This window comes from Nothobranchius furzeri, chromosome 2 (assembly GCF_043380555.1).
Source record: "Nothobranchius furzeri strain GRZ-AD chromosome 2, NfurGRZ-RIMD1, whole genome shotgun sequence".
Lineage (NCBI taxonomy): Eukaryota > Metazoa > Chordata > Actinopteri > Cyprinodontiformes > Nothobranchiidae > Nothobranchius > Nothobranchius furzeri.
This window is the reverse complement of record NC_091742.1, coordinates 74,350,948-74,374,805: the sequence shown is the minus strand read 5'-3', so window position 1 is coordinate 74,374,805 and position 23,858 is coordinate 74,350,948. Positions and strand designations below refer to the sequence as shown.

The following is a 23,858-nucleotide window of genomic DNA, read 5'->3' as shown; positions in this document are numbered from 1 at the left end:
CAAATTCCCACGCACCCTCCAGGATCCCCCTAAGGGTATAGAGCTGGTCCAGTGTTCCACGGCCAGGACGAAAATCACATTGCTCCTCATGAATCTGAGGTTCAACAATCTGACGGACCCTCCTCTCCAGAACCCTTGAATAGACCTTACCAGGAAGGCTCAGCTGTGTGATCCCCCTGTAGTTGGAACACACCCTATGGTCCCTCTTTATAAATAAGGGGACCACCGCCCAGGTCTGCCAGTCCATTGGGACTGTCCCCGATGTCCACGCGATATTGCAGAGCCGTGTCAGCCAACAAAGCCCCACAACATCCAGAGCGTTAAGGAACTCCAGGTGGATCTCATCTACCCCCGGAGCCTTGCCACAGAGGAGCTTTTTAACCACCTCAGTGACCTCCGCACCAGAGATTTACCTCTAAGTCCCCAGACTCTGCTTCCTCACTGGAAGACGTGTCAGTGGGATTGAGGAGGTCTTCAAAGAATTCTGCCCACCGATCCACAACATCCTGAGTAGAGGTCAGCAGCACACTGTCCCCACTATTGATAGTGTTGGTAGCACACTGCTTTCCCCCCCGAGGCGCCGGATGATGGACCAGAATCTCCTCAAAGCCGTATGGAAGTCTTGCTCCATGGTCTCTCTGAACTCCTCCCATGTCCGGGTTTTTGCCTCGGCGATCACCTGAGCTGCGTTCTGCTTGGACTGCCGGAACCCGTCAGCTGCCTCTTAACCATCCTTGAAATTAAAAATAAGTATGCACTTAAAACAATAAGGTCATGGGAGTAGACATTTATATGTTGGAGCCATTAATACTCACAAAGTAAAATACACTTAAATGCAAGTTACTATATTTAAGACAAACCAGTACATAGTACGCAGAAATTTGCTTATGGTACTTTAAACTTTGTACACATTAGTGGCTCCAACACATAATTACCTATTCCTGTGAACTTATTAATGCAAGTGTAAAATAAAAATAACATTTTTGCATTACTGTTACTTGTTTTTTGCTGAAAATTTAAATCAAAAAACATTTGTCTGGAGAAAATTAGCCAGAAAGGAGACACAGGGTTTTCATGAGATTCAGGCCTCTTGACTTCTCAGCTCTATTTCACTACTCAATATTTGATGCCAGTGTGTGAATTATAGATGGTGCTTATAGAAAATAATACAAGAGCACAGGTGTACTGCTGCAAAGAGCCTGCAGTTGTTGTTTTTTCTTTCTTTTTGCAACACTGAACACAACAAGAAGAAATTATCAGCTACAAGCTGCTGCTACATAGGTGCAAAAAGGCCCAGCGAGCCATCGGACTGAGGTCAGATTCTTTCAGCGTGCTCCTCTGGAAAATTCATCTGCAACCTAAAAACATAACGAGTACACCCGGCTCAAATTTATAAATGGATGTCATGACAGCGTCTTCTTTTAGGACGATTCGAACCACCATCAGCAAGCACCAGAGAGGGAAAAAAGAAGAGTAAGGGAAATTTTTTAAAAGAAAAAATAATATCAGAGTTAGAAAAAATGAAAAGATTCAGAAGAAAACAAACAAGAAGGAAAAAGAGACGATGACTCACATGACATGTACAAATTGAGGGCAAACTGCAGGTCATTCAGACTTTCTTTGGACAAGAAGGAAACCTGAAGGAATGACCTCTCATGGGAAAATGAAACTGCTGACCTTTGTTCTCCCTGTCCTACATTAATGCTAGTTTGGCTCTCCTCTTCTCAGTTTAAACACACACGGATCAGTTTACCTTTAAATAAAGAAATCAAAACATGTCTTTCATTATGAAGTCGACCAAAATCACCTCTCCTAAAAAAATCATTTCAGCCAAAAATGAAAAAAGGTGTCTTTAAAGGAGTGAGAGAAAAACAGGAATGTGGGGCAAAACAACAAACATAAAGTGCTTTCAATGAAGGTCAATCTGAGGAAATCCTTACAAGCTGAATGATGGCAAACAGGGAGAAACAAGAAAACATTAAATGCTCAGAGGCAGCTTGATCCATTCACATCGTTTTTGTTAGACGTTAAGATCACGAAACAAGGACATTTAAAGGATACTGTTTAAAGTATAAGATGTTGTCCCCAATTTTCAATCACTAAAATGTAAAATGCCTTTTTTTTGTTCAAAATTTGCTAAAAGAGTGAAGCCAAAGTAAATAAAAGGGACAGAAATTCTATTGCAGATGAGTTTTCTGTGAAGCAACAGATTGATTCACCACCTACAGCTGCAGCTTTAGTCTGCTAAACAAGATGCACAACACAAACCTCTGGACTAAGATCTGAAAAGAGACTTTTTTCTGTATTTATCTGTAGCAGCTGTGAGATCTGTGAATCACAGTTAATCTGAGTTCCAAGGTCGTGTTTTTCTTTTCTTTTCTCGGCCTGACCTCAGCTTGCCTCGCCGATTGGAAGCTCCAAAGCGTCACCCGTAGACGCGCTGGCCAACTTCTCTATTTTATTATTTATTTTTTCCTATCAGATATGTGAGTTTTGCACCATTTTTCCAGAGCCTACCACGTACTGTTTCATACACAAACACAACCAAACCAAAAGGTTTTACAAAGAAACTACAGCTGGACACCAAAAAGACTGATACTGAGATGCTACGGTTCTTTTTTCTTTTTTCAGTGTTTTGTTCTAGTGATCTCACATGGTGAAAAAAAACAAATATGGCCACTTGAACAGGAATAGAAACATGTACATGTCGCTCTCTTTGCTATACCGCTGTCTCACTCAGACACTGATTTAATCAACCCAGTCTTTAGACGAAACGTGGACCAGTCACAACAGCTCAGTTTCACCAGAGGCTCCTGTTTCGTGTCTGGTCTTCTTTCTTATTTACCAACCAAGATACAGCTTAAGGCCCCAACTGCAACACTATCGATATGATCAAATTACATTCAGTTTTACAAAAACTCTATAGATGTGTACATGGCCTAAATTTCTCCATTGTTGCTATAGTTACTGGAATAAAAATGATGGTATAAGTAAGCACACATAATATGGTCAAAGATGCCACCGATTTGCTGTCAGCTCCGCACAAAAATCTGTTAAGTACAAATACTTTGACGAGGGAGATGAAAATCTTTTCATTTTACCAAAACCAATATTTTTCCACGTTTTCGTGACCTAATCGCGATTAAAGTTCAATCATGTGCTGGAAAGTGTTGTTTTATTAATGTGTGAACATTGTTGAGGATAGAAACCAACTACTGTTTCATTTGCTTCTTAAGCTAGGCTCTGAATGTTCATCCTTTAATTTGATCAATGCGTTGTTTGTGTCAACAAGATCGCCACCTAGTGGTGTGGCATAGGTGTTGCAGCTCTTTTGCATTTTTTTTATTCAGGACAAAACAAAAATCGTATTAAAAATAAAGAATCAAAGTGTTACACTTGGGGCCTTAAATTCACCTTGTTAAGAAAAAAGTGAGATACATTTCCATCTCAGGTTTTCTTCTAATGGACTGTGATTCTACAGAGTTCTGGTGCTGTGAACGGTCCTGTTACATGTGTTCTGGTGAGACTAGGTTGAAAATATTCATGTCAAGTTGTCAAGTATGTTATTTTTTTCCTGAACATTTAATGAAGGCCTGTAAAGAGAGAAAGGTCACACACACACACACACACACACTCACTCACTGGACATAAAGTGAAGAGTTACTGAAAACTACCATGAAAAGAGTGGTGATAAAAACACCTGTCTGCAACATACACACGCAGCAATTCTGCAAAACAAAATAATTTTTAGAGGGAAAGTGATATTTTCATTTTCCATTCAGTTTTTCTGAGTTATTTTTTCTCTTTTGTACCAAAAATGGCACCAAGTGATCCAACTGGAGAGCACTTTTACTGTCATATTCTTATTATCCAGCTTGCTCTCTTGGTCTGTCTGCAGCTGTTTGCTTGTCAGACAAGTGGCAGGGTAAAAAGCTGAGGAGAAGCACCTTGTACAAGTCTAGTGCCTAAAAAACAGACCTGCTGCTCAGGAAACTGTTTTTTTCCCACCTAGATCTGCTTCCTTCCTGTCCAGCCTCATGTACGGCTCAAATGCTGAGGAGCCGCAGCCGTAGGTGGATGTCAGTTCATGATGAGCCCCACCCAAGAGGGGCAAGGAGAAACAGAGAGAGTGGGGAGGTGGGACACCCAGCCGTGGAGATGACGGGGTACCGCCCAGTGAGGGCAGCGAGAGCCCAAACGTCCCTCCTGTTAGGGAGCTGGGAGGAGTGCTGCTGCTGACGCCAGGGGAAGTGGAGGAGCCTCCGCCCGGGCTGCTGAGCAGAGAGCCATTTGCTGGGTGGTTTGGCGGGCCCAAAAGGGAGTTTGGAGGTGGGGCAGGTCCCGACAGGAGGCGGCCCTGCTCCAGGAGGCGCAGGATGTTGCAGGTAGCCAAAGACTCTGACGAGGAGGAGGAGCGTTTGTCTGAATCCTTGGTTGTGTCCTTCTTCTGTTTGGTCCGGCGGTTCTGGAACCACACCTTGACCTGCAACGACACCACTTCATCATCATCATCATCATTATCATCTACAAACTCAGAATGGAGAGAATTTTCTTCAAATCCTCAATCAGCAAAAAAGAAAGAGAAAAAAAAACAAAGTTTGAATGACCGTATGGAATAAAAACAGAACCATATCTGTTATATTATCTTTGTTGACTCAGTGTTGACTCATAACAAATAAAGAAGGAGACTTCCAGACGTTCTTATTTTTCACAACTAAAAGCTAAAGTCATGACAAAATGTAATAAAAAGGTCTGAGCTCTAAAGTTATTATAATCTAACCTTGAGAACACTCAATAGATTCCTCCCTGTCAATGTTTATTAAACAAAATGAAAGCTAAATGGAAGTACTGTGAGTGGAACAAAATAAGTTTACCACTTCCTCAGGATTTAAGAGGGAAAGTAGCAGCCATAGCATTTGAAGTGTTTGACTATAAGTGTGACCCTCATAAAAGCAGGTCAGCTTGTAGGTATGGAGCATACAGGCACGTGTTAGCAAAAACTGGGAATGACTTTAGAAAGTACAGGACTGGTGTTTAATAATATTTTGCATGAGCCTGATTTACTATGTTTACATTTTTTGTAAAATCTGGTTCACAGGAGGACACAGCAGGTCACCATTGAACCATGCATGCATACTCTAAACCCTGCAGCAGGTGCAGTCATGGTTCAGCTGGGGGTTAACCCGGTGCGTACATACTTACATGTTTAAAAACATGGGATCAGTTTTGCATTTTTGTTAAAGTTTTTCGCACATCTATATATTTGCTCCTTTTTCCTCTGTGACACCAACAAGTCCTCTAATGTAGAAACTGGCACATTTTAAAACACCAGAAAATCAAAACTGTTGTAATATTTTAACATTTAAAGATACTAAAAGACTTGAAAATGTAAAGTTTCAGTCACTGGAAATACATATTTGTTTTGGTAACACTTTACAATACGAGTTCCTTTATTGATGTTACTTAAGACATTATTAAGCATTATTAAAGGAAGGATTGCTTTTTAACATTCCCAATATATCACATATAATATTCCCAATAAAAGTGTTGGGGTTGGGAGGGGGATGCTTAATAATGCAGTACATAGTATATACAATACATAATATGTATATATAGTATTTATAGTACTTGTATACTTTATTTAATAGCTTACTAATGCTTAATTATGCACCAAGTAACTTTAATAAAGGGAGCGGGAAAGTGTTACTTTTTTATTTTTTCAAATATTTTTCTTATTTTTTGTTTATATTTATTTTTTTGTTTTTTTTTTGTAGCATTTTTGAGGCTCACAATATTTTAATCACTATTTTATTTTTAGAGATAAAAATGCTATTTACTGTAAAAAAAATTTTACTTATATGATTTTAAAGGTTTTTGTTTTTAATCTTCCTTTTTACTTCATTTAAATTTATTTCTTTTGAAAAAAGTTTTTCATTTTAATGTTTTAACTTTTTATTTATATAACTTTAAAGTTTTCTTTCAACAAAAAAATTTACATTTCAAGAATTTTTAGGTTTGGGCTGCAAATAAATTTAAAAGCATGCACATGTGATCAAATATGGTCAGTTGTATTAAAAATACCCCCATTGCTTAAACGCCTTTTGCACATCTCTGATGACAGCAAACTCAGACAGCTTCACATCATCATGCCATCACCTGCATGTCGAGGAAACAGAAAGCTCAGTGAACTCTACCTGTCCTCATCCTCCACGTTTAATTGATGTTCCACAATGTGGCTTTAATGCATGTGAATTCAGAGTGTGAGCTGTTGATTGGGGAGGTTGGTGGACAAAGAACCACAGATGAGAGAAATCACCTCCATGAAAAATGTGCACAATAATGCAGAATCAACACATCTGTGTGATTCGCAGATAAATTTATTTAGTTCCCCTGTTCCTTGTAAAAATTGCTCGGTGCATCCAAGGTCAAACCATTTTTATTTAATTATTATTATGAAATCCCTTTATTCACCGCCTTACATCTCTTTATTGTATTTCAACTAATGAATGTAAATAGAAGAAAATAGGAAAACAAAGTCAGTGGTGAACAGCTGAAAGCAAAGATGCAACAAAACAAAGAAAATAAAAAATGGACACTGTTTACAAGTCACAAGTAAAATAAGTGAGGTTCGGAAAGGTTTCCTGGTGTTCGGGGTGCGATTTTTGGTGTCTATTAGCAGCAAGTGTTATACTACATGCAATTGTGCGAAAGTTCATATATTTCAGTTTATTTCAACTTAAAAGGCATGCAAAGCCAGATATGTTATTTGTTATAATTGTGATGATTATGGCTTATTTGCATGTTCCGTACTGAAAACTCCAAAATTTGAACATCTTTAATATCAGTTAACATCTGAACTTATTAGGTCCAACTCAGGTTTAAAGTCTCATCCAGAACTGGACCGTAGATCAATCAAGATGGCAAAAGAGAAAAGATAAAACTTTAGGCTTTGGAAACAACATGACAATATGAGACCACCGTGGGTGATTTAGTGGAAGAGACACTCTGCTGTAATTAGTAGTTAGGCTGGCTGAAGGGATTGGTTCTCTGGATTAGAGTGAGTTAGTTTCGACAGTGGAACTGATCCAATCTAACACCAAGACTTTCAAACTCCCCTCCAATTAATCTTTTTTGGCATTTCAAATTTGCCTCCATTCTCCGTGCTCAATAAACGTCCCAGTTTGCATTTTTGTATTTTGCCTCCTAAAACACCTGAGCTGGTGCCTGAAATGACTCCTTTAACCAGACGTGTGTAGTGGTAATCAAGCCAGCAGGTGTAAACCGTAGTATCACCGCACCGTGAAGGCCAGCTGAGCAGGAAGTTGGATCAAGTGAGATCATCGATTCGCTTACTGACCACGACACAAATAATGGGATCTGAGAAGATTCCACAGCTCAGAGATGAGGACCAAGGAAAGCAAATCTCACAGCAAGGAACACTCAGAAGGAAAGGAAGCAAGACGATTTGGGATAAACTGCAAAAACAATCTGAGTTGATTTTTTTCATTGTTCCCCCCTCCCCTTGTTAGTTTGCTCACGCATGTACTCCCGAAGATCTCCACGTGCATTTTACTTATGCGCCGATGGTTTCCCAAACACCCACATCCCATAAAAGGCTTTCACAGCAGATCAAACTCCCAGCCAATCCTTTTCCTTTATCCCCTCGCTGTGGGTGGGGCACCGTCCTCTGCTCTCATTGCAGTCCTCCCATCGTTGGCTGAGATAAAAAAGACGTGGCGGTAAGGGAGGGAGGGGGAAAAAAGCAGCTTGATGGTGTTTTGCAGGGATTTTATTAGAGGGGTGGAAATGATGAGTAGCAAAGAAAGCAATACTGCCTTTGGTACATCTACACTATTGCATGTAAATCCTTTTTAATGGGATCCAGGGTTCAGAGCTGGGGCAGAGCTTACCGAGGGAGATCTGGATCTGGTGTGACCTGCATTTGCCCCAGGCTTCACCCTGTGGCCTGCTCGGGCACAGTCAGCACTAACGTTACTCTAAAGATGGCGAGGCTGCTGCAGGCTGGGATGTGGTGCAAAAATGAAAACGCTAAAGCACTTAGATTCTTTTCCCCTACGTTCTGCTGCTTGCATCGTTTGGTTTGTAGGTCAAACATTAGTTTCGTCATCAAGCAATGAAGCCTTGGAGCATTTTACAATGGGTGTAGTTCCTGGAATTAAACTTGATCAAACGTCCTCATTGATTACGTAAAAGACGTTAAATATTGCTCTAAGTTCTCCATACTCTTCATTTTCCTAAACAAGACTGATTTTACCATAAACCCTAACCCCACAAATAGAATGTGTATTTCAAAATGCTCTAAAAGCTAAAACACATTACAGTAGCTGATGGTGATGCTTAGCAACATCATCTATCACACGAGTCGTCCTTCAGACCAGACAGGGCCCGTCAGACACTCAAGATGAAAATGATGGGGCTGGATGTAGACATAGGGGTAGGGGAATGTTCAAGGACACTGGGTGACGAACATACGTGGACACACACACACACACACACTCCCAAAAGCCAGGTCCCCAACCAATCAGAGCTGTGTGACAAGAACCCAATGCAGGCGGGCAAACTGGGCCAGAGGTAGAAAGGTTAAGCCAGATCAAGACCAAATGTACAGATCAAGTTGGTATCCGTGTGTGTGTGTGTGTGTGTGTGTGTGTGTGTGTGTGTGTGTGTGTGTGTGTGTGTGTGTGTGTGTGTGTGTGTGTGTGTGTGTGTTTGTGTGTGTGTGTGTGTTCGATAACTCACCCTAAGCCCTGCTTTGTTCTAAAACAACACTGTGCCAAACCAGAGACTGGCATGGAGAAACAATGGGATCAGGAAAAGGAGAAACCCGTCTCCGACCCTGATGCCCTCGCACTGAACCGGAGTATCCATCCGAGTGACAACAACCCCCTCCGGTTGGGCCACATAATGCTGATAACGCTAAGCGAAGGGAAGGACTGGATCAGAGAGGTCGCTTGGTGACTCTTTCACACTTTTGCTGACCCCTCCATCACCTTGCTGCTCCCACCGTGACCCTGCTCAGACCCACTGATCGCAGCCATGTGATGGGCACAGCCAATGAAAACAGGTTCCCCGCAGATCGTACCAGGCACACCAGGAGCTTTAGAAGTGTACTCAACCCATCAATCAGACCTCTTTAATTTACTGTCATCATCACTTGTTATTTGTAATCTTTTGGTTTTTGGTCATTTTGTTCATCTTGTATTTTGAACATTTGTATTTTTTTTAATAATCTGAGTTACATGAATCCCTGTGGACCGTTTGTTTCAGAGGGGCTTTACCCCACCGACTGCTGTTGTTTTTTGAGGGATTGGAAGATTTCTTTGTGTGTGATTATGTGTCTGATTTGTCAGAGTTTGAAGGGTTTGGGTAACTTTTGCTAAAAATGGGATTTCAACCTTATGTTTCAAGGAGTTCCTAGAGTGAACCGAATAAGGCTCAAACACAGAAAAACACGTCTCACTTCCTGCAGAACCACGCTCCAGATTCTTTCCTCTCTACCTGACCCTAGACGACATCCAACTCCTAAAAAGAAACAAAGCAGCTTTTTTTACAGTGTCATCATGATGATCACATTTCTACTGACCCCTAAACCCTGCAGCAGGTCCGGCCATGGTTCAGCTGGGGGTTAACCCCGTCTTACACAATGGCTGGTAGATATGGCTGACTAATCCTCCTTAGTGCAAAAGCACTTGGGACTGTTATGAAGCCCATCTCTTTCTCCCTCCCTCCCTCCCTCCCTCCCTCCCTCCCTCCCACCCACCCTTGTTCTCTGTTTCCTTCTGCAGTAGCCCCTCCCCCTTGTTTACAAACTGCCCCGCCCACATCCCACCTGGCTGCACCCCTTTCTCAGAACACGCTGATTGGCTGTGTTGGTTTAGACATCTCTTCGGCTCCACCCGACAGTTGAATCAATGACTGTGTTTGAGATGAGTCATTTCTGCGCAGACTAGACCACCGGTGATCGGCGAGCAGTGCATGCCGGTTAGATTTGTGTCCAACTTGACGCCGACTTGCTCTGATGTCATGCCTACGTAGGCAACGATAACCTCGTGAGATCAAGGCGGCCGCAGATTTTGGAAAAGGCGCTGCAGTTGCTCTCCCTCGGCTGCAAAACCTAGGGGATGATGGGAAACGCCAGGCTCTCTCCTGATCTAAGATCTGATTGGTTCATATTTTGATCCAAACATCCGGTGGTACAACATGAAATGTTAGTTGGTCACATGTATTCTGTAAATCACGTTATGTTGATGATGATAACTATATAGGCCATAAAGAGGAATGTGATTTGTGTTATTTTGTCACGTTTCCTTTGAACACACTAAACCTACAGCTGATAACCTTTACTAATTATTACAGTCATGTCTTCATATACAATATATGATATCCACAAGCACGTGAGGATGTGTTTCAGCTGCTAACAGGCACCAGAATTAAAGTTGAAAATTAAACAAGTGTGAACGCTAACGCGATATCTTCATCCATCGTCACCCGCGAGCTACACATGTAGGGAGATCTGTCCGACTTAAATGCCGGCTTTCAGCCACTCCCCCTGCTGCTTCCGTCTGCTCTTGTCTGTTTTCCAGGCGAGGCGCAGCTCAACTCGAACACTGCCACTGTTTCAGCCTCATCTAAGGATTTAAAGTCGTGTTAATGACACACATCTCTGATCCATTGTTCAGAACGAGCCCTACTTTTACTCTGGTATTTTTAGATCCATAAACAGAACCGGTTGTGTTTGTCCAAATCCATGGATAGGGATTAGTAACAAGCGTACACTAAAACCTATACCAGGGGCTTTTAAGAAAGGCCACATGGGTGCCATCTCCAGAACCCAAAATACATTTTTAAGTAATTGCTATTAGACGTCATTTTAATAATGACAGTCATTTTTATGAATAAGGTTATCAGAAATGAAAAAGTGTTGTATAATGGTCTTTTTATTATCATTTTTTTCTTGATTAGTTGGTTTTAGAGGAAGTTTTCAATAATTTAACCAAAAATGTCTAGGGTTACAAGTCAACACTGTCCTTATTTTGTGGATTACAAGCTGAAACATTTGGGAACCCCTGATCTAAACCGCATATAACTACGTTTTCTCTGTTTTGCTGTTTAGTATTTATACTTTATCCAATCAAGCTTGTTCTTTGTTGTATGGTGACAGATTAATGTCTGGTTCATTTTAACTCAGCATTATAAAAATTTCAGATTTTAAAAGAATTTGAATATAACAAAGTTGGTTGAATGAGTAGTTTCTTTGAATCGTACCTCATATTTCTCCAGAAAATCTTACGTCATTCTTTAAAAAAAAGAATGATCAATTTATTTGTTTAATATTTGTCGTATTTCATTGTTACAATTTCTCTCTTTGGAAATAAATTTAAAACTTTTTAAGATTTCTTGAGTAAAAAACTTTGGAGGGGAAAAGTGAGTTTAAACTGTCAGTGCACTTGAAGAACACGTGTTCAATAAAAATCAATAAAGATTCGGCATGAAAAAACAAGAGTTTTTTTCTTTAGTTGCACAGACATTTGTGTTTGTTCGGATCAATGTCTTCATCAAAATAGTTAAGATATTTGAATAAATACTTTTAAAAGTCTTGTAAATAATAAATAAAAGTATTTTTCTTTACCAAAGTTTAATAAAAAAATCAAGCATGCTTCTAGTTAAATATACATTTTAGAACTTGAGAGCCTCTACTGTAATTAAACGTAGCTCCTCATGACAAATTCTGTCCTTTTAATTGTTTTTAGCAGGTATTTGTGGGGTGCGTCGTACAAACTGAAATAACCTTTAGAATCACATTTATTTCTTTTCATTCCCTGTTGTTCTGGGATTGTTTAGTTGCTGAGGCAGTCCTGCTCAGCTGACTCGTGTCTCGGTTTTGGCAAACATCACCAAACAGCTGCACAGAAAGCGTCTACGACCCTGCTGATTATCTGAAACTCTTGGAAGGGGATCAAACTTGAGTGTATCAGTGTGTATGCACAAAGACAACAAAAGTAAAATAACTCCAGTTTTACAGATTTCTTATTTCCAGACCAGCTGAAAGATCACACGTTATTCCGTATATTCGGAAAATTACGCTTTTTAACTGAGAGTCAATGCGGATTATTGCAACAGACTTCATTTATTTTGTGTTTTTCTGGTGAGCTAATCAGCTGATTAGGTAATCACAGCCTCACAGGTTTGTTTCTGATAATGAATGAATCACTCAAAGGCTGTAACTGTCTGTCTGTTCATCTGCTGGGATCTCTTCCTGTTTGTCACTATTCCGAGTGCCGGGACAATGCTCGCTCTGTGCGCCTACATCTGCATGGCCACACGCCTCTGTGCTCCAGAGGAGAGGCCCAGACATCTTCTGTCTGAGTCCAGAACAATAAACACAACGAGGACATTCTCTCCAAGCAGACGTGAAAACGCTCCTCATCCTGTCTCCAAGAGGGCAAGGTGCAATATGGGTTCAATATATGAGTATGCACAGTTGTCACAACAGCTCACTTCCCGTCAAGGTGCACCTCCATGCTAACAAGTGCTGCACACCTGCTTCAGAGCTGGCATTACATTCAGAAGAAGAGACCTCGCCCACTAATCACTTCTCTGGAAAACGCAGCGTGTACTTTTCTGAGAAGATCCCATGGAGCTCATTGGTGATGGGGTTAGGAGGAGCAGATTTAGAAAGCCCAGAAATCTGCTGGCATTTTCCAGAAAAGCATCTGAAATGTCACAAAAATTATTAGAACGGTGTTATTACATTTAACAGAAACTGAAGCTTATTGTTCTTGCTTCATAACAAGTCAGTTTTCTTAAATCTTGTTTTATTTTTATCTTTTGTTGGCTTTCTTTATTTAAGTAAATCAGGAGCAATGAACACAACAAAAAGTAGCTATCTAATGTTTTCCTAAATTAAACAACATCTATTTAATAGTATTTTATAAATTATGATGCAGAATTACTGAATAAAAGTTAGCACATCCCAACTTTACAGTATAAACTGTCCACCAGAAGGCAGAAAACTGATAAAAGTTTCAGTTTTACTGGATTTTCTGATAAACACATTAATTCTGTTAAAGAAGTAGAGTTCTTAGAATCAGTTACATCAAATGTGACACATTTAGCATCACATCATGAGTTCAAAAGGATCAATAGTAAAGCCTTTTTCTACCCTGAACAAATTTTTTCACATTTCTCCACCAGATCCAGTCTAGCATCAGTTTTAATTGGCAGCAAGTCTAACCTGACCTCTCCACCAAGCCTGTAAGCATCCCACAATGTAACAGAGCTCCACCTGGGGCGTTTCAGATGCAAATCAGCAGCAAAAGTGTTCCACGCAGATGGTCCCAAAACTACCAGAGAATTGCAAAAACCACACGTGATTTTGGAAGTTCACGCAATGACAAGCAAGGGGAAAGATGCTGCCGACTCTACAGAAAGCAGTGGTAGTAGAGATGGTGAGAGAAACATTGTTAACACTGTTATAAGGGGAGCAGAAAGAAAAAAAACAACACTAAATGAACTAAAATATCTTCTTGTTCCTTTTCGTAAGCTAGCATTAGCATTGTAGCACAGCTAGCAGCTACAGAAAGCGCTACCCACACTCTTACAGACATTTTCATACTTTATTAAATTGCAGCTCACTAAGTTTTTTGTGGAAAAAAAATGTTTTTTCAAAACAATTTTCCAAAGCAGGGACTTTTCTAAACTCTGTGTTTGTTGCAATAAACAAAACTTTTCAAATACAACGTTAACAGCCTCTTTTGAACATTCCTACTGCTGATTTGTGGACTAAAAATAAAACAATAAAGCTGTCATTTCCACATTTGTCTCACTTTTAGTGATCCTGGTTGCATTAAAGGGATAATGAGCAGTTTTGCTTGCTTTTAGCACCCCCTAGTGTCCGTTAGTAAAACCAAAAGTGAAACCTATCTCCTTGCTATGCACAGCTGAAATGTCTCCTAAGCATTCGTTAGTGTCTACAGGAGTGATTCATCACCAGGTGAAATAGGCTGTGTTCATGATCTAAAGCATGCAGGAAACTTGCTGGAAGCAGACTCCAGCACCAGGTATGTCAGCTCCACTTTACTAAATCCAACAGGGACCAGACCGGCAACTCTGAAGTTGCAAGTGCGATATTCTGGCCACAGAGGGCAGTGGGGGTCTGAGTGTCATTTCATTTTAGTACAAACTGTCTCAAGAAAGTTATTTAAAAATATGAAAAATTAGCTTAGTACGCCTTTACAGCTACAATCCAGAGTTGATTTTTTATCTGACGGCCCCATCTGGGGAATGAGAAATATCTTAAACCGTGCTTATCGTTCCCATTTTTAAAGCCAAAAGCCACGCCTCTTGTTCGTGAACGTGCACCAATAGCTGGCCAACAGAATTAAACCACATTGTGTTAAAAATTATATTCTCACATTGTGCCATTCATAGACTACTGTACTTTAAATACCATATTTTCCGCACTATAAGTCACTCCGGAGTATAAGTCGCAGGACCAGCCAGACCATGAAAACAAAATGCGACTTATAGTCCGGAAAATACGGTACTTACTTTTCTATGTGAAAAGTCGCCAACTCTACACCTGTCTTGCTAAATCCTCAAACGCTCGCACACACATGCTCTGTGGCTAACATCTGTACGTAACCAAATGTCTAATGCTACTGGCTAATGCTGAATGGCAGTCAATTCAAATGGAGCTCTACAGCAGGGATTCCCAATGTGTGGTGGGGGTGCGCGAGCTGCCGCTAGGGGGTGCTCGAGGTGAAAAGTGTAATGGCTGCGGAGCTCAGAGAAGTCTGTCATATGTCACCATTAGCGTAGCCAGAAACTCATTTGTGGGCGGGCCTAAGAAAAAGTAAGTGGGCACAATAAATGTAATTGAAAACAAGTATATTTTGCGCGTGTGTGTGTGTCCTCCGCATGTGCCCTAGCTTCATAATAATAATGCGATGAGCTTCAGCGCTCTGGCCTGCACACGCTGTTAATAGCAAGATATGTTCCATATTTGATCATTTTTATCGGTGTTGGAGAAATATGAAGGTGGCGAATCATTCTGGCAGATTGTAATAAACACCCTGTCTCATGCAGGTGTTCTGACATTGTAAACCTCACACACAGAACATTGTGGATGTAACTAAATAAAGCAAGGAATGATTCCCATCTGAGCATTTTAGCATTATTATATTATTATATTAGCACACTGACTGTGGGACAGTATTCTAAACGTGTCAGGCTATTAACAGCGCGCTGAAGATCTGAAGTTCAGAGTGTGTCTGTCATCGGTGCGTCGGTATATGCATATATATATATATATATATATATATATATATATATATATATATATGTATATATATATATATATAGCCATGCCCTGATGTGGGGGCTGGGGGGTGCATCGACCTGGTCGGACATAGAAGGGGGTGCGCGGCTAAATAAGTTTGGGAACCGCTGCTCTACAGGACAGGAGACAGGCTTTATCCTGAATTATACTTCGTCTTCGTCGGTGCAGAGACACACATCGCCAATATGCGTCGACTCAAGGACTCTCTGGTGGGCTCGCAGAGGGTGATGGAGACATGTCCAATTTTTTAAATATCCATCGAACGTGACAGAGACCACAAGCTTGTGATTGGTCAGGACACCTCTTCCTTTAAATTTGTCAACACCACCACCATTGCCACCTCAAAAGGTAAAAAGATATTTAGCAGCAGAAATGGACCGACTGAAGAGCGCCTCGTGGAAAAAGTCCAAAAATATGACCGTTTTTTCACCCGTGACTGAAGGAGTAAAAAGATAAGAAACAAGCCTTTTTATTTGTGGACGGAAATGATGAGAAATGTGGGTTTAGAGGTGACGAACGTATGAAGATGGGGAGGAAAATGAGGGACAAATTCATATGTGTTAAAAAAATACATAAATACATTATAAACACAATAGTAGATGCACTATCTTGGACCAGATAAGTGACTGTAATGGTGGCAGGATACTACCCTGGTCAGCCAGACTCGTCCTCTGTCTACACAGAGAACTAGTCTGGTTACTCATAGGCAGAGAGGCATATGGGGGGGCGGGACTAACCAGTTCAAAAATAACCAATCAGGCAAAAGGCGGAAATGACGACTGTACAGTGCGATGCTGTAGTTAGTTGCAACTTTATTTTAGCTGTAGTCAAATATGGCATCTGGCAATGACGCAAACATCTTTCCTTAGAAGAAAGACTTTTAGCGCTTCTACTCGTTGGGGTTTTAAAGATGTGTCCAAGTCATTTAGAACAGAGGAAAGAGCCGCAGCGAACTCTGCTTCAGACACCATCTTTGTTGTTTATGGGAAACTCAGCATTGCACTGTGTGTGTGATGTATGCTGCTCAGCGCTGATTGGCTCGGTTAAATATTTTAGGTGGTGGGGTTATTTCAAAAGAGGAGTACCCAGACCCAGTGCTTCGCCGTGGGAGACAACACAATCATACATAATACCTGAAAAGTGGAAAACTCCGGATTGCAGCTTTAACCTTTGATTGTGTGTGAAAATGATAATATCTTTAATTTTTCTTCTGCATATTTTAATTTATTTAGACTTATTCACCACCTAGTGGTGAGATAGAGATATTTCAGCATTATATTTCTGAAATTTGCATAAAACTGAGACAAAAACATCTGTTTAAAGAATCTTGACACATTAGTGTGGATAGGGCCTAAAATAATGGGGCCTTCAATTTTCTAAGCTCAAAGTGTCACAGCAAATGGTTGAGCCTTTAGATAGTCTCTCAGTTTAAGTAGAATTACTGAAATAAATTGACTTTTGCACCAGATTCAAATGTTTCCATTTCATTTCCAGTCCATCTGACACACTTTGGACAAAAAAGTGAAATTTGTTTTTTTTTTGAAAAATCAAATTTCCATGCAGCTGAAGCTATACATCAGTGTCACACTGCAAAGTGTTCTCACCTAAAGGCCTTTTATTTAGAAAATGCCAGTTTTTCATGGTAGCCAAGAAATAAAGCCAATGCGTCTGTTACATTTAAGACACATTTGACCTCATTTATGTGCTGCATGTTATGCTGGCATCTGGATAAAATACTGTTCAAAATACCGTTCATTCAGCTGCCTTTATATTTAACAGGTTTTTCTTTCTTTGCTCTTTTTTATTTTCAGAGTGAGATGCTTTGGTTTGATTCAATTAGATGGTACACTTCTGCCGCAAACTGATCAACACAGGCTCCCTCTGGTTGATGATTTCAAATAATAGGCTAAATAAATAAATGTCTCGATTCCAGCGACGCCACATCCGTTACGGCCTCTAAAATAGAAATGTATCATGTTTAGGATCCGTTTTCAAAGTTTTAGAGGTGAAATGATATTTTGCTGAGCAAAATAAATCATTCTGGGAGATTATTGTAATATACGGGTGAACTTTTAATTATGACCCAGAAATGTAAAAAACAGGTAACCAAATTCCACATGATTTCAAGAATCAAGATAATTTGTTGTCATTGCACAGGTAACGAGATTGGCTTTGCGCTCTAAGACAACTCACGTAAGAGGTAAATATGAGCAAGATAAAATAACAACATCGAATTGCATGTTGACTTAACGAGAACTCGTATTTTAACTGACCTTTTCACTTCTGGTCGTCATTAAAGACATTAAACTGCTTATGACGTTAATGTTGCATCAAGCGCGGAACTGTGTGTAGATCTCAGTTATTTTGAATAAGTAGGCTATTTGATTTGAAATGTTCAGACTCCGCCCTGTCATGCATGTGTGCGTATGTGCACGTGACACACGTGCGTGGTTTGCCTCTGCGATCCGAACACCTGGCAAAAATGTTAGTTACACACAAACACACACACACACACACACGTCTGAGAAGACACCTGTTGCTCTGCTCCATATGAAAAGTTTCTGTAAACTAGAAAAATTTCATTTGTGCCAGATTTATATTAAGAAAATTAAGTTTAAAAGGTTTTGTGAGTTCATAAAACTTATGTAGATGGAAGTTATTTTTTATTATTATTTAATTTTGTTCAAACGTCAGGGCCAATGGATGTTTTTGGGGGTCCTTTCTCCTCCTCCTCAGGAGCAGCAGGAAGCCCAGGCCTCCCCATTAACACCCCCAGAGGCAGCTCTAATGAGGGCCCCAATGGCTGCACACACACACACACACACACACACACACACACACACACACACACACACACACACACACACACACACACACACACAGAATATGTGACACGTTTAAGAGCAACAAGTTGCTTCACACACCTGATGATGACTCCCATCAGCTTCATCCCTTCTGCAGGTGTTAAGGGGTTATGCATGTTTTTGTTATCTTTGATTTGGACAAATAGCTACCTTTAAATAACTTGATAACTTGCATCATCTTTTATTCAAACATCTTGATTTAATGTGTCTCTATTTCATTTTTACATATAAAGCAAACATTATATTTCTACTACAGAAATATGCAAAAATAAAATCATTTTCTATTCTGAGACTTTCATTAACCCTAAAACTTACACAGAGAACTATGTATTTTATCTATATGTCTCCAGGAAGAGACTAAATTAGCTACAGCTGTGATGCATGAGTGAGTTCACACTGACACAGCCATCATATCCTCTTCCTGTGTGATACAAATGACTCACACATATATGCCCCAGCATGAGGTCTTATGCAGTAAATTTAAATAAAGCCTGGAAACAGTTGATGTTGGAGATGAGGGTAAAATTTTTCTGATCCCACTATCGACTGATTCCACCAACTACAAAACTGTTCTGATTAATTTGGAATAGAAACAGATAGTTATTTATGTGTCTATCTACAAGTTGAGGTCTTGCTAGACTGAAAGGAACTCACTGGTTCCCATCTTCTTGCCGTTTGAGGTTTCGATAACGTTGCAACAGGTCACAAGTTGTCAACAGGTACTTTTTATGAAGGTGCGCCTGTAACCATGACAACCATATAGATGGAGATGCAAACACACCAGTTGCAGGCCCCAGAAGTGATAACATGGTGGTCTGGTTGACTTTTTAAAGCAAGTTTTTTTTTTATATTTACATGAGTAGACAATGTCTAAAAATAACAATAAAACACAAAATGACCAAAAGATGATGAGAGGTTATGACTTAAATTAATTTATTAAACTATTAATATAATAATTGCATTAATACAGTTATAATATATAGTAATTTACCAAATGTCACTATTTATGTCAAACTCATCAAACATATGTATATATTTAATCCAGTTCCTGGAAAAAAGCACAAAATATAACAAAAATTCTCGCCATGTATTGAATGACGTCAGCGTGATTTTTCTTAATGATTCCATCTTTATGTTCAATAAAACAAGATTCGACCAACTGTGCGAAAGTTTCCTGTATTTTAAATATTTTGTCTAATAATTAAATGACTGATTGGCTCTCCATACATTGTCACTCACCTGTGTTTCTGATAGATTCAGCTGCCTGGCCAGCTCGGTGCGCTCGCGCCCCACCACGTACTGACACCGCTGGAACTCGAGCTCGAGCCGGTACAGCTGCTCGGCCGTGAAGGAGGTTCGCGTGCGCTTCGGTCGGTCCAGGTCCAGGCCTTTGGGCAGAACGATCTCCCGGATGGTGCCCTTGGCGTCTGTGCGTCAAAGAAAAACAGATTCAGTGTGTGTGTGTGTGTGTGTGTGTGTGTGTGTGTGTGTGTGTGTGTGTGTGTGTGTGTGTGTGTGTGTGTGTGTGTGTGTGTGTGTGTGTGTGTGTGTGTGTGAGACTCACCGTTATAATGTTCTAAAACTATAACCGGAAGCAAACTTCTGGATAATGACGATAAATATTAAGACATTTATTTGTTGCATTGCGCACAAAGCGGGCTAAATCAAGTTATCCCGTCTTTGTTTCACCCTTAAAACGTGAATTTGTTGCAGAAGCTCCAAGACCAGTTGGGCTGCGCATTCACGCGCCAAACATTCAACAAGTCTTTATTTTTATACTTTTTTTCTTGTTCTTCTGCTTTTTGACAAGATGGGTTTTAAGTGGGAATTTATTTTGTATTTTAATCTTTTTAATTGTATAGTTGCATCATACAAATATTGACAATTTTGTATTTTTTGCCAGTCCATTCAGGTGGAATGTTCAGGAAAAGAAAACGAAGGTGGTTTTCTTTCATTTTATTTTGATCATTAATAGTAAAATAACAGGTATAATGTTATTCTAAACAATAATTGGGGTGGGGGTGATGTCAGTTTATTATCAGATAAAGTTTACCACAGATCTGATTAAATATAATAATAATAATATAAACTGTTTCATGTGTGGTGAGGACGCCCAACATGGCCTCCTCTTTTGTTGGGGGGTTTTCGATTCATGAAAAATGCAGTTTAATGAAATACGGAGCTCCAAGCGCGAGCCTTGAATTAAATATGAAACAAAATCTCAGAAAAAGCAATGAGGGAACGCAAGCACACACAAAAAGAGTTTTCTACGTCAGAAGACCTGACAACAGCGGGGGCAACGACGAATGACGATATTTTGCTTGTAACGTTTATTTGTTTGTTTATTTATTTATTTATCTGAAGAAATGGGGTGCAATGGCCTCCGGGTGATTACATTATAGATTAAATCAACGAATTCTTGTCTTTTTTGCGCGCGCACAGACAACACACGCACACAACATTTATTACGCTTTCCAACACCTAAAAAGCAACATCCTTTCCATCTTTACGCACGCGTAAAGGCGCAAAGCTTTGCATCAACTCTCCCATTCATAAAAAATAAATAAATTACAAATGCGTTTGCATCAGATGAGGAATCCCGCTGCTGCAGGGAGACCTGCTGACCTCTCGGTGACCCCAGCAGCCTGAGCGCTGCAACAACCAGAGCACGCGGATTCAAAAACAAACCCTGACGCTGCAGCCTTTCACACCGAGATGATTCCAAGTTCCTGAAAGCTGGATGTGTTTGGGCTCTTCTGCAGCTTCAGGAGGACACAACAAACCCCTTCATGTCTGAACTGATCGGACACATGAACACCTGGCGTTAACACGGAAAAAGTCCAAAACATGATAAACAATCACAAACATGTATTCCTGTAAATCTCAGCTGTCAGATAATAATAAGGAAATTATAGAAGGTTAACGTTATTTCCATTTTATTTCTGCCCTTCTGTGGGTCGAAGAAGCAACGAAAAATGTGTTGTGTACCTTTTTTCCTCATTTAACTGTTATTTATTCTTTGCTTCTCCACTCAGCCTCGTTTTATAAACTCATTCCTAGAAAACCCCTGTCTCTAATTCTCTCTCTCTCTCTTTAAATTCCTCGAGAGAATCCAGAACCAACGGAGATTCAAATAAACATAAAACAAATAAACACAAAGTTTGATTTTTACCTTTTATTTGTTTGTTTTGAGAGGAACATCTGATCATTTCTCTTTATCTCAGAAAACTTAAAACATGTAAAATAAGCCTTCTCCCATAAACTATTATAGATAATATACTAAACCGTTTAGCAAGTTATTCAGCAAAAAGGAAAATTAGTTCCTGAATAAATATTGTTTTGCAATAATGAGGCCAGAAGTCGTACGTGTGCCTTTTATTCAAAAATAATAATTCCTATTAGTGGAAAATGTGTTTTTTTATCTCTAAATAACAAAGATAATTCAACGCAATTTATTTATTCGTTTAGCATAAAAATGTTTTGTTGTACCTGTTTTAAATAGTTACTAATATGGATAATTTTGTTATTGTTATTTTAATTAAAAGTTTCGTTTTGAAGTAAAGAATCTGTAATAAGAGGAAACACACACACACACACACAATTAGTGGTTTAGTGGTTATTAAAAGAGCTGACATGTTTACTTTTATCACTACAGAAAGCAGAAGAAAGTTTCCCTGCGGGGAATCCACCCATTTGTGTCTTTTTATTCAAATAATCATATTTTTGTTGAAATTTTAAACATTTCCACACGTTAAGACGCTTTTAAATCAAATATATTTGACATAAATTATAACGATTACAATCTCAGAGTTTGTTTTGATTGATTAAATAATCATTTAAAAACAAAATGTAACTGAATCACCAATTAAACCCAGTTATAATCGATTATTTTCTACTGGATTGAATTACTTATGCGTGTTTTTTCTGTAAATAATAACTTTTAAAAATACTAAAATGTTGATGTTGCTCTGATGATGGTTTGTTGTGGTCCTCCGAGCAGCAGAGGTGCTCTAACCGGCACAACTACTCTGACACAAACTTCAGCCTGCATGATAAATACGGCTTTTGTAAACAAATACTAGTTATTTTTTATTTTTAAGACATAGATCAGTTTAATTTAACGAAAACGTGAACGCAGTTAACGAGATATTGCTTCCAAATTTCATTTTGAACGCATAAATGTGTTATTTCAGGAGTCGTGCGTGCTCTGTTATTTATTTATTTGTATTATCATATGCGGCTCACCTCTCACTAAGATCCTGCGACAGTAGTCCGGGTCCACTCCCAGAAGTTTGTCGTGCCCGTCCTCGCTGGAGGACGTCGGCGTGGAGGCGGACGTCCCCGGGGTGTCCGTGGAGCTCTGCACCGGGGACCGGCTCCCCAGGTCGGAGCGGCACTTGCTGTCCATCCTGTCTGAACACAGCGGGTTGGGTCCACAGCGGTGGCTCCCATCACCCATAGCCGTGGCCTGATCGAACATCTACAACTAAGTTGGTCTCTAAAGGTCTCTGCGTGTCTCTCTGCTGCTGCTAATCTTCTCTTTCTACTTTCTTCTCTTTGTTAATTGTTTCCACAGAGAAGAAGAGCACGCTCCTCTTCATTCAAAAAATAGAAGAGATAAATAAAAAGGGGGTTAAAATTAAGTAGATCCACTCACAAAGAGACTGAGCGGTCCTGCAGCTGAACCGGGTTCTTGTGCCGCTGCATGACGCACGGTCCCGAGTCCAAACCGGAGGAAAGAGGTGAGAAAGCTTCTTTTTTTACTTAAATGCAACATGGGAGGTGTAGAAGAAGAAATGCATGGTGGAGCTTGCAGGCTGCACGAGAACGAGGTGTGTGTAGGAGCGGGGAGGTGCCACACACACTCACACACACACCAATCACCCACGGAGAAACAAAGTGAGAGGCGGTGCGCGTCAAAGACAGAACCAAAGCAAGAGAGAAAGTTTCTCCAGGTTCGGATCTGCTGCCTCTGCGGATCCTTGGTGTGTGTGTGAGTGTGTGTGAGTGAGTGTGTGCGAAAGAGAGGGTGTGTGTGTTGGTGTGTAAAATATAAAAGGGGGAGTCTTCTGAGATCAAACCCTTCAGGAGGGGGACTGTCAGGAAGTGGGGAGACGGTCTCTGTGGATCACAAACAGAACCCTCTTGTTGGGTTTCTGTTCGCTTCAGAACTACCCCCCCACCCCCACCCACACACACACACACACACACACACACACACCTCACCCCACACACACACACACACTTAGTAATAAAGAGAGAGAGGGGAGAATAATGTCGGTAGTGATATTTCACAAAGGACCTTAGTGACGTAATTTCCTGTCAGAGCGAGGCGAGGCGCTGATTGGCCGTCCGAGGGCAGGGCCGCTGTGTGACAGGCTGCTGCTGACCAGGGATCAGATCTACACACACGGACATGAGTGGATGGGTTGTGGGTTCGGCTCCACGCTACCGCAGCCCCCAAACAAATAAATAAAATACAGATGTTAGGTTAAAAAAAACTTTTGTTATAACTTAATATTATCCTTTCAAACGTTGTTCTGAGTCGGCTTGGTTGGATTCCCGCTCTAAACATTTATTTATTTATTTATTTATTATCTTAGCAAAGCTGTAAGTGTCCATTCAACACTGCC

General features: G+C 40.2%; 1 protein-coding gene across 1 annotated transcript; it reads right to left on the bottom strand.

The window, feature by feature from the left end:
* Nucleotides 1–3,974: 3,974 nt before the first annotated feature.
* On the bottom strand, nucleotides 3,975–23,435 carry vax2 (ventral anterior homeobox 2). The gene is made up of 3 exons (XM_015946463.3): nucleotides 22,471–23,435; nucleotides 19,465–19,652; nucleotides 3,975–4,483 (listed from the first exon to the last, which is right to left on the bottom strand). The coding sequence occupies exons 1-3, from the start codon at nucleotides 22,703–22,705 to the stop codon at nucleotides 3,986–3,988; spliced, it is 921 nt and encodes a 306-aa protein (XP_015801949.3). The 5' UTR covers nucleotides 22,706–23,435; the 3' UTR covers nucleotides 3,975–3,985.
* Between the last annotated feature and the right edge of the window lie 423 nt (nucleotides 23,436–23,858).

Coding starts and splice junctions, on each gene's coding strand:
- vax2 (XM_015946463.3), bottom strand. CDS start 22,705: ATGTTCGATCAGGCCACGGCTATGGGTGATGGGAGCCACCGCTGTGGA. Junction 19,653..22,470: donor TCGCAGGATCTTAGTGAGAG/GTGAGCCGCATA, acceptor TTTGACGCACAG/ACGCCAAGGGCACCATCCGG. Junction 4,484..19,464: donor TGAATCTATCAGAAACACAG/GTGAGTGACAAT, acceptor GTGTCGTTGCAG/GTCAAGGTGTGGTTCCAGAA.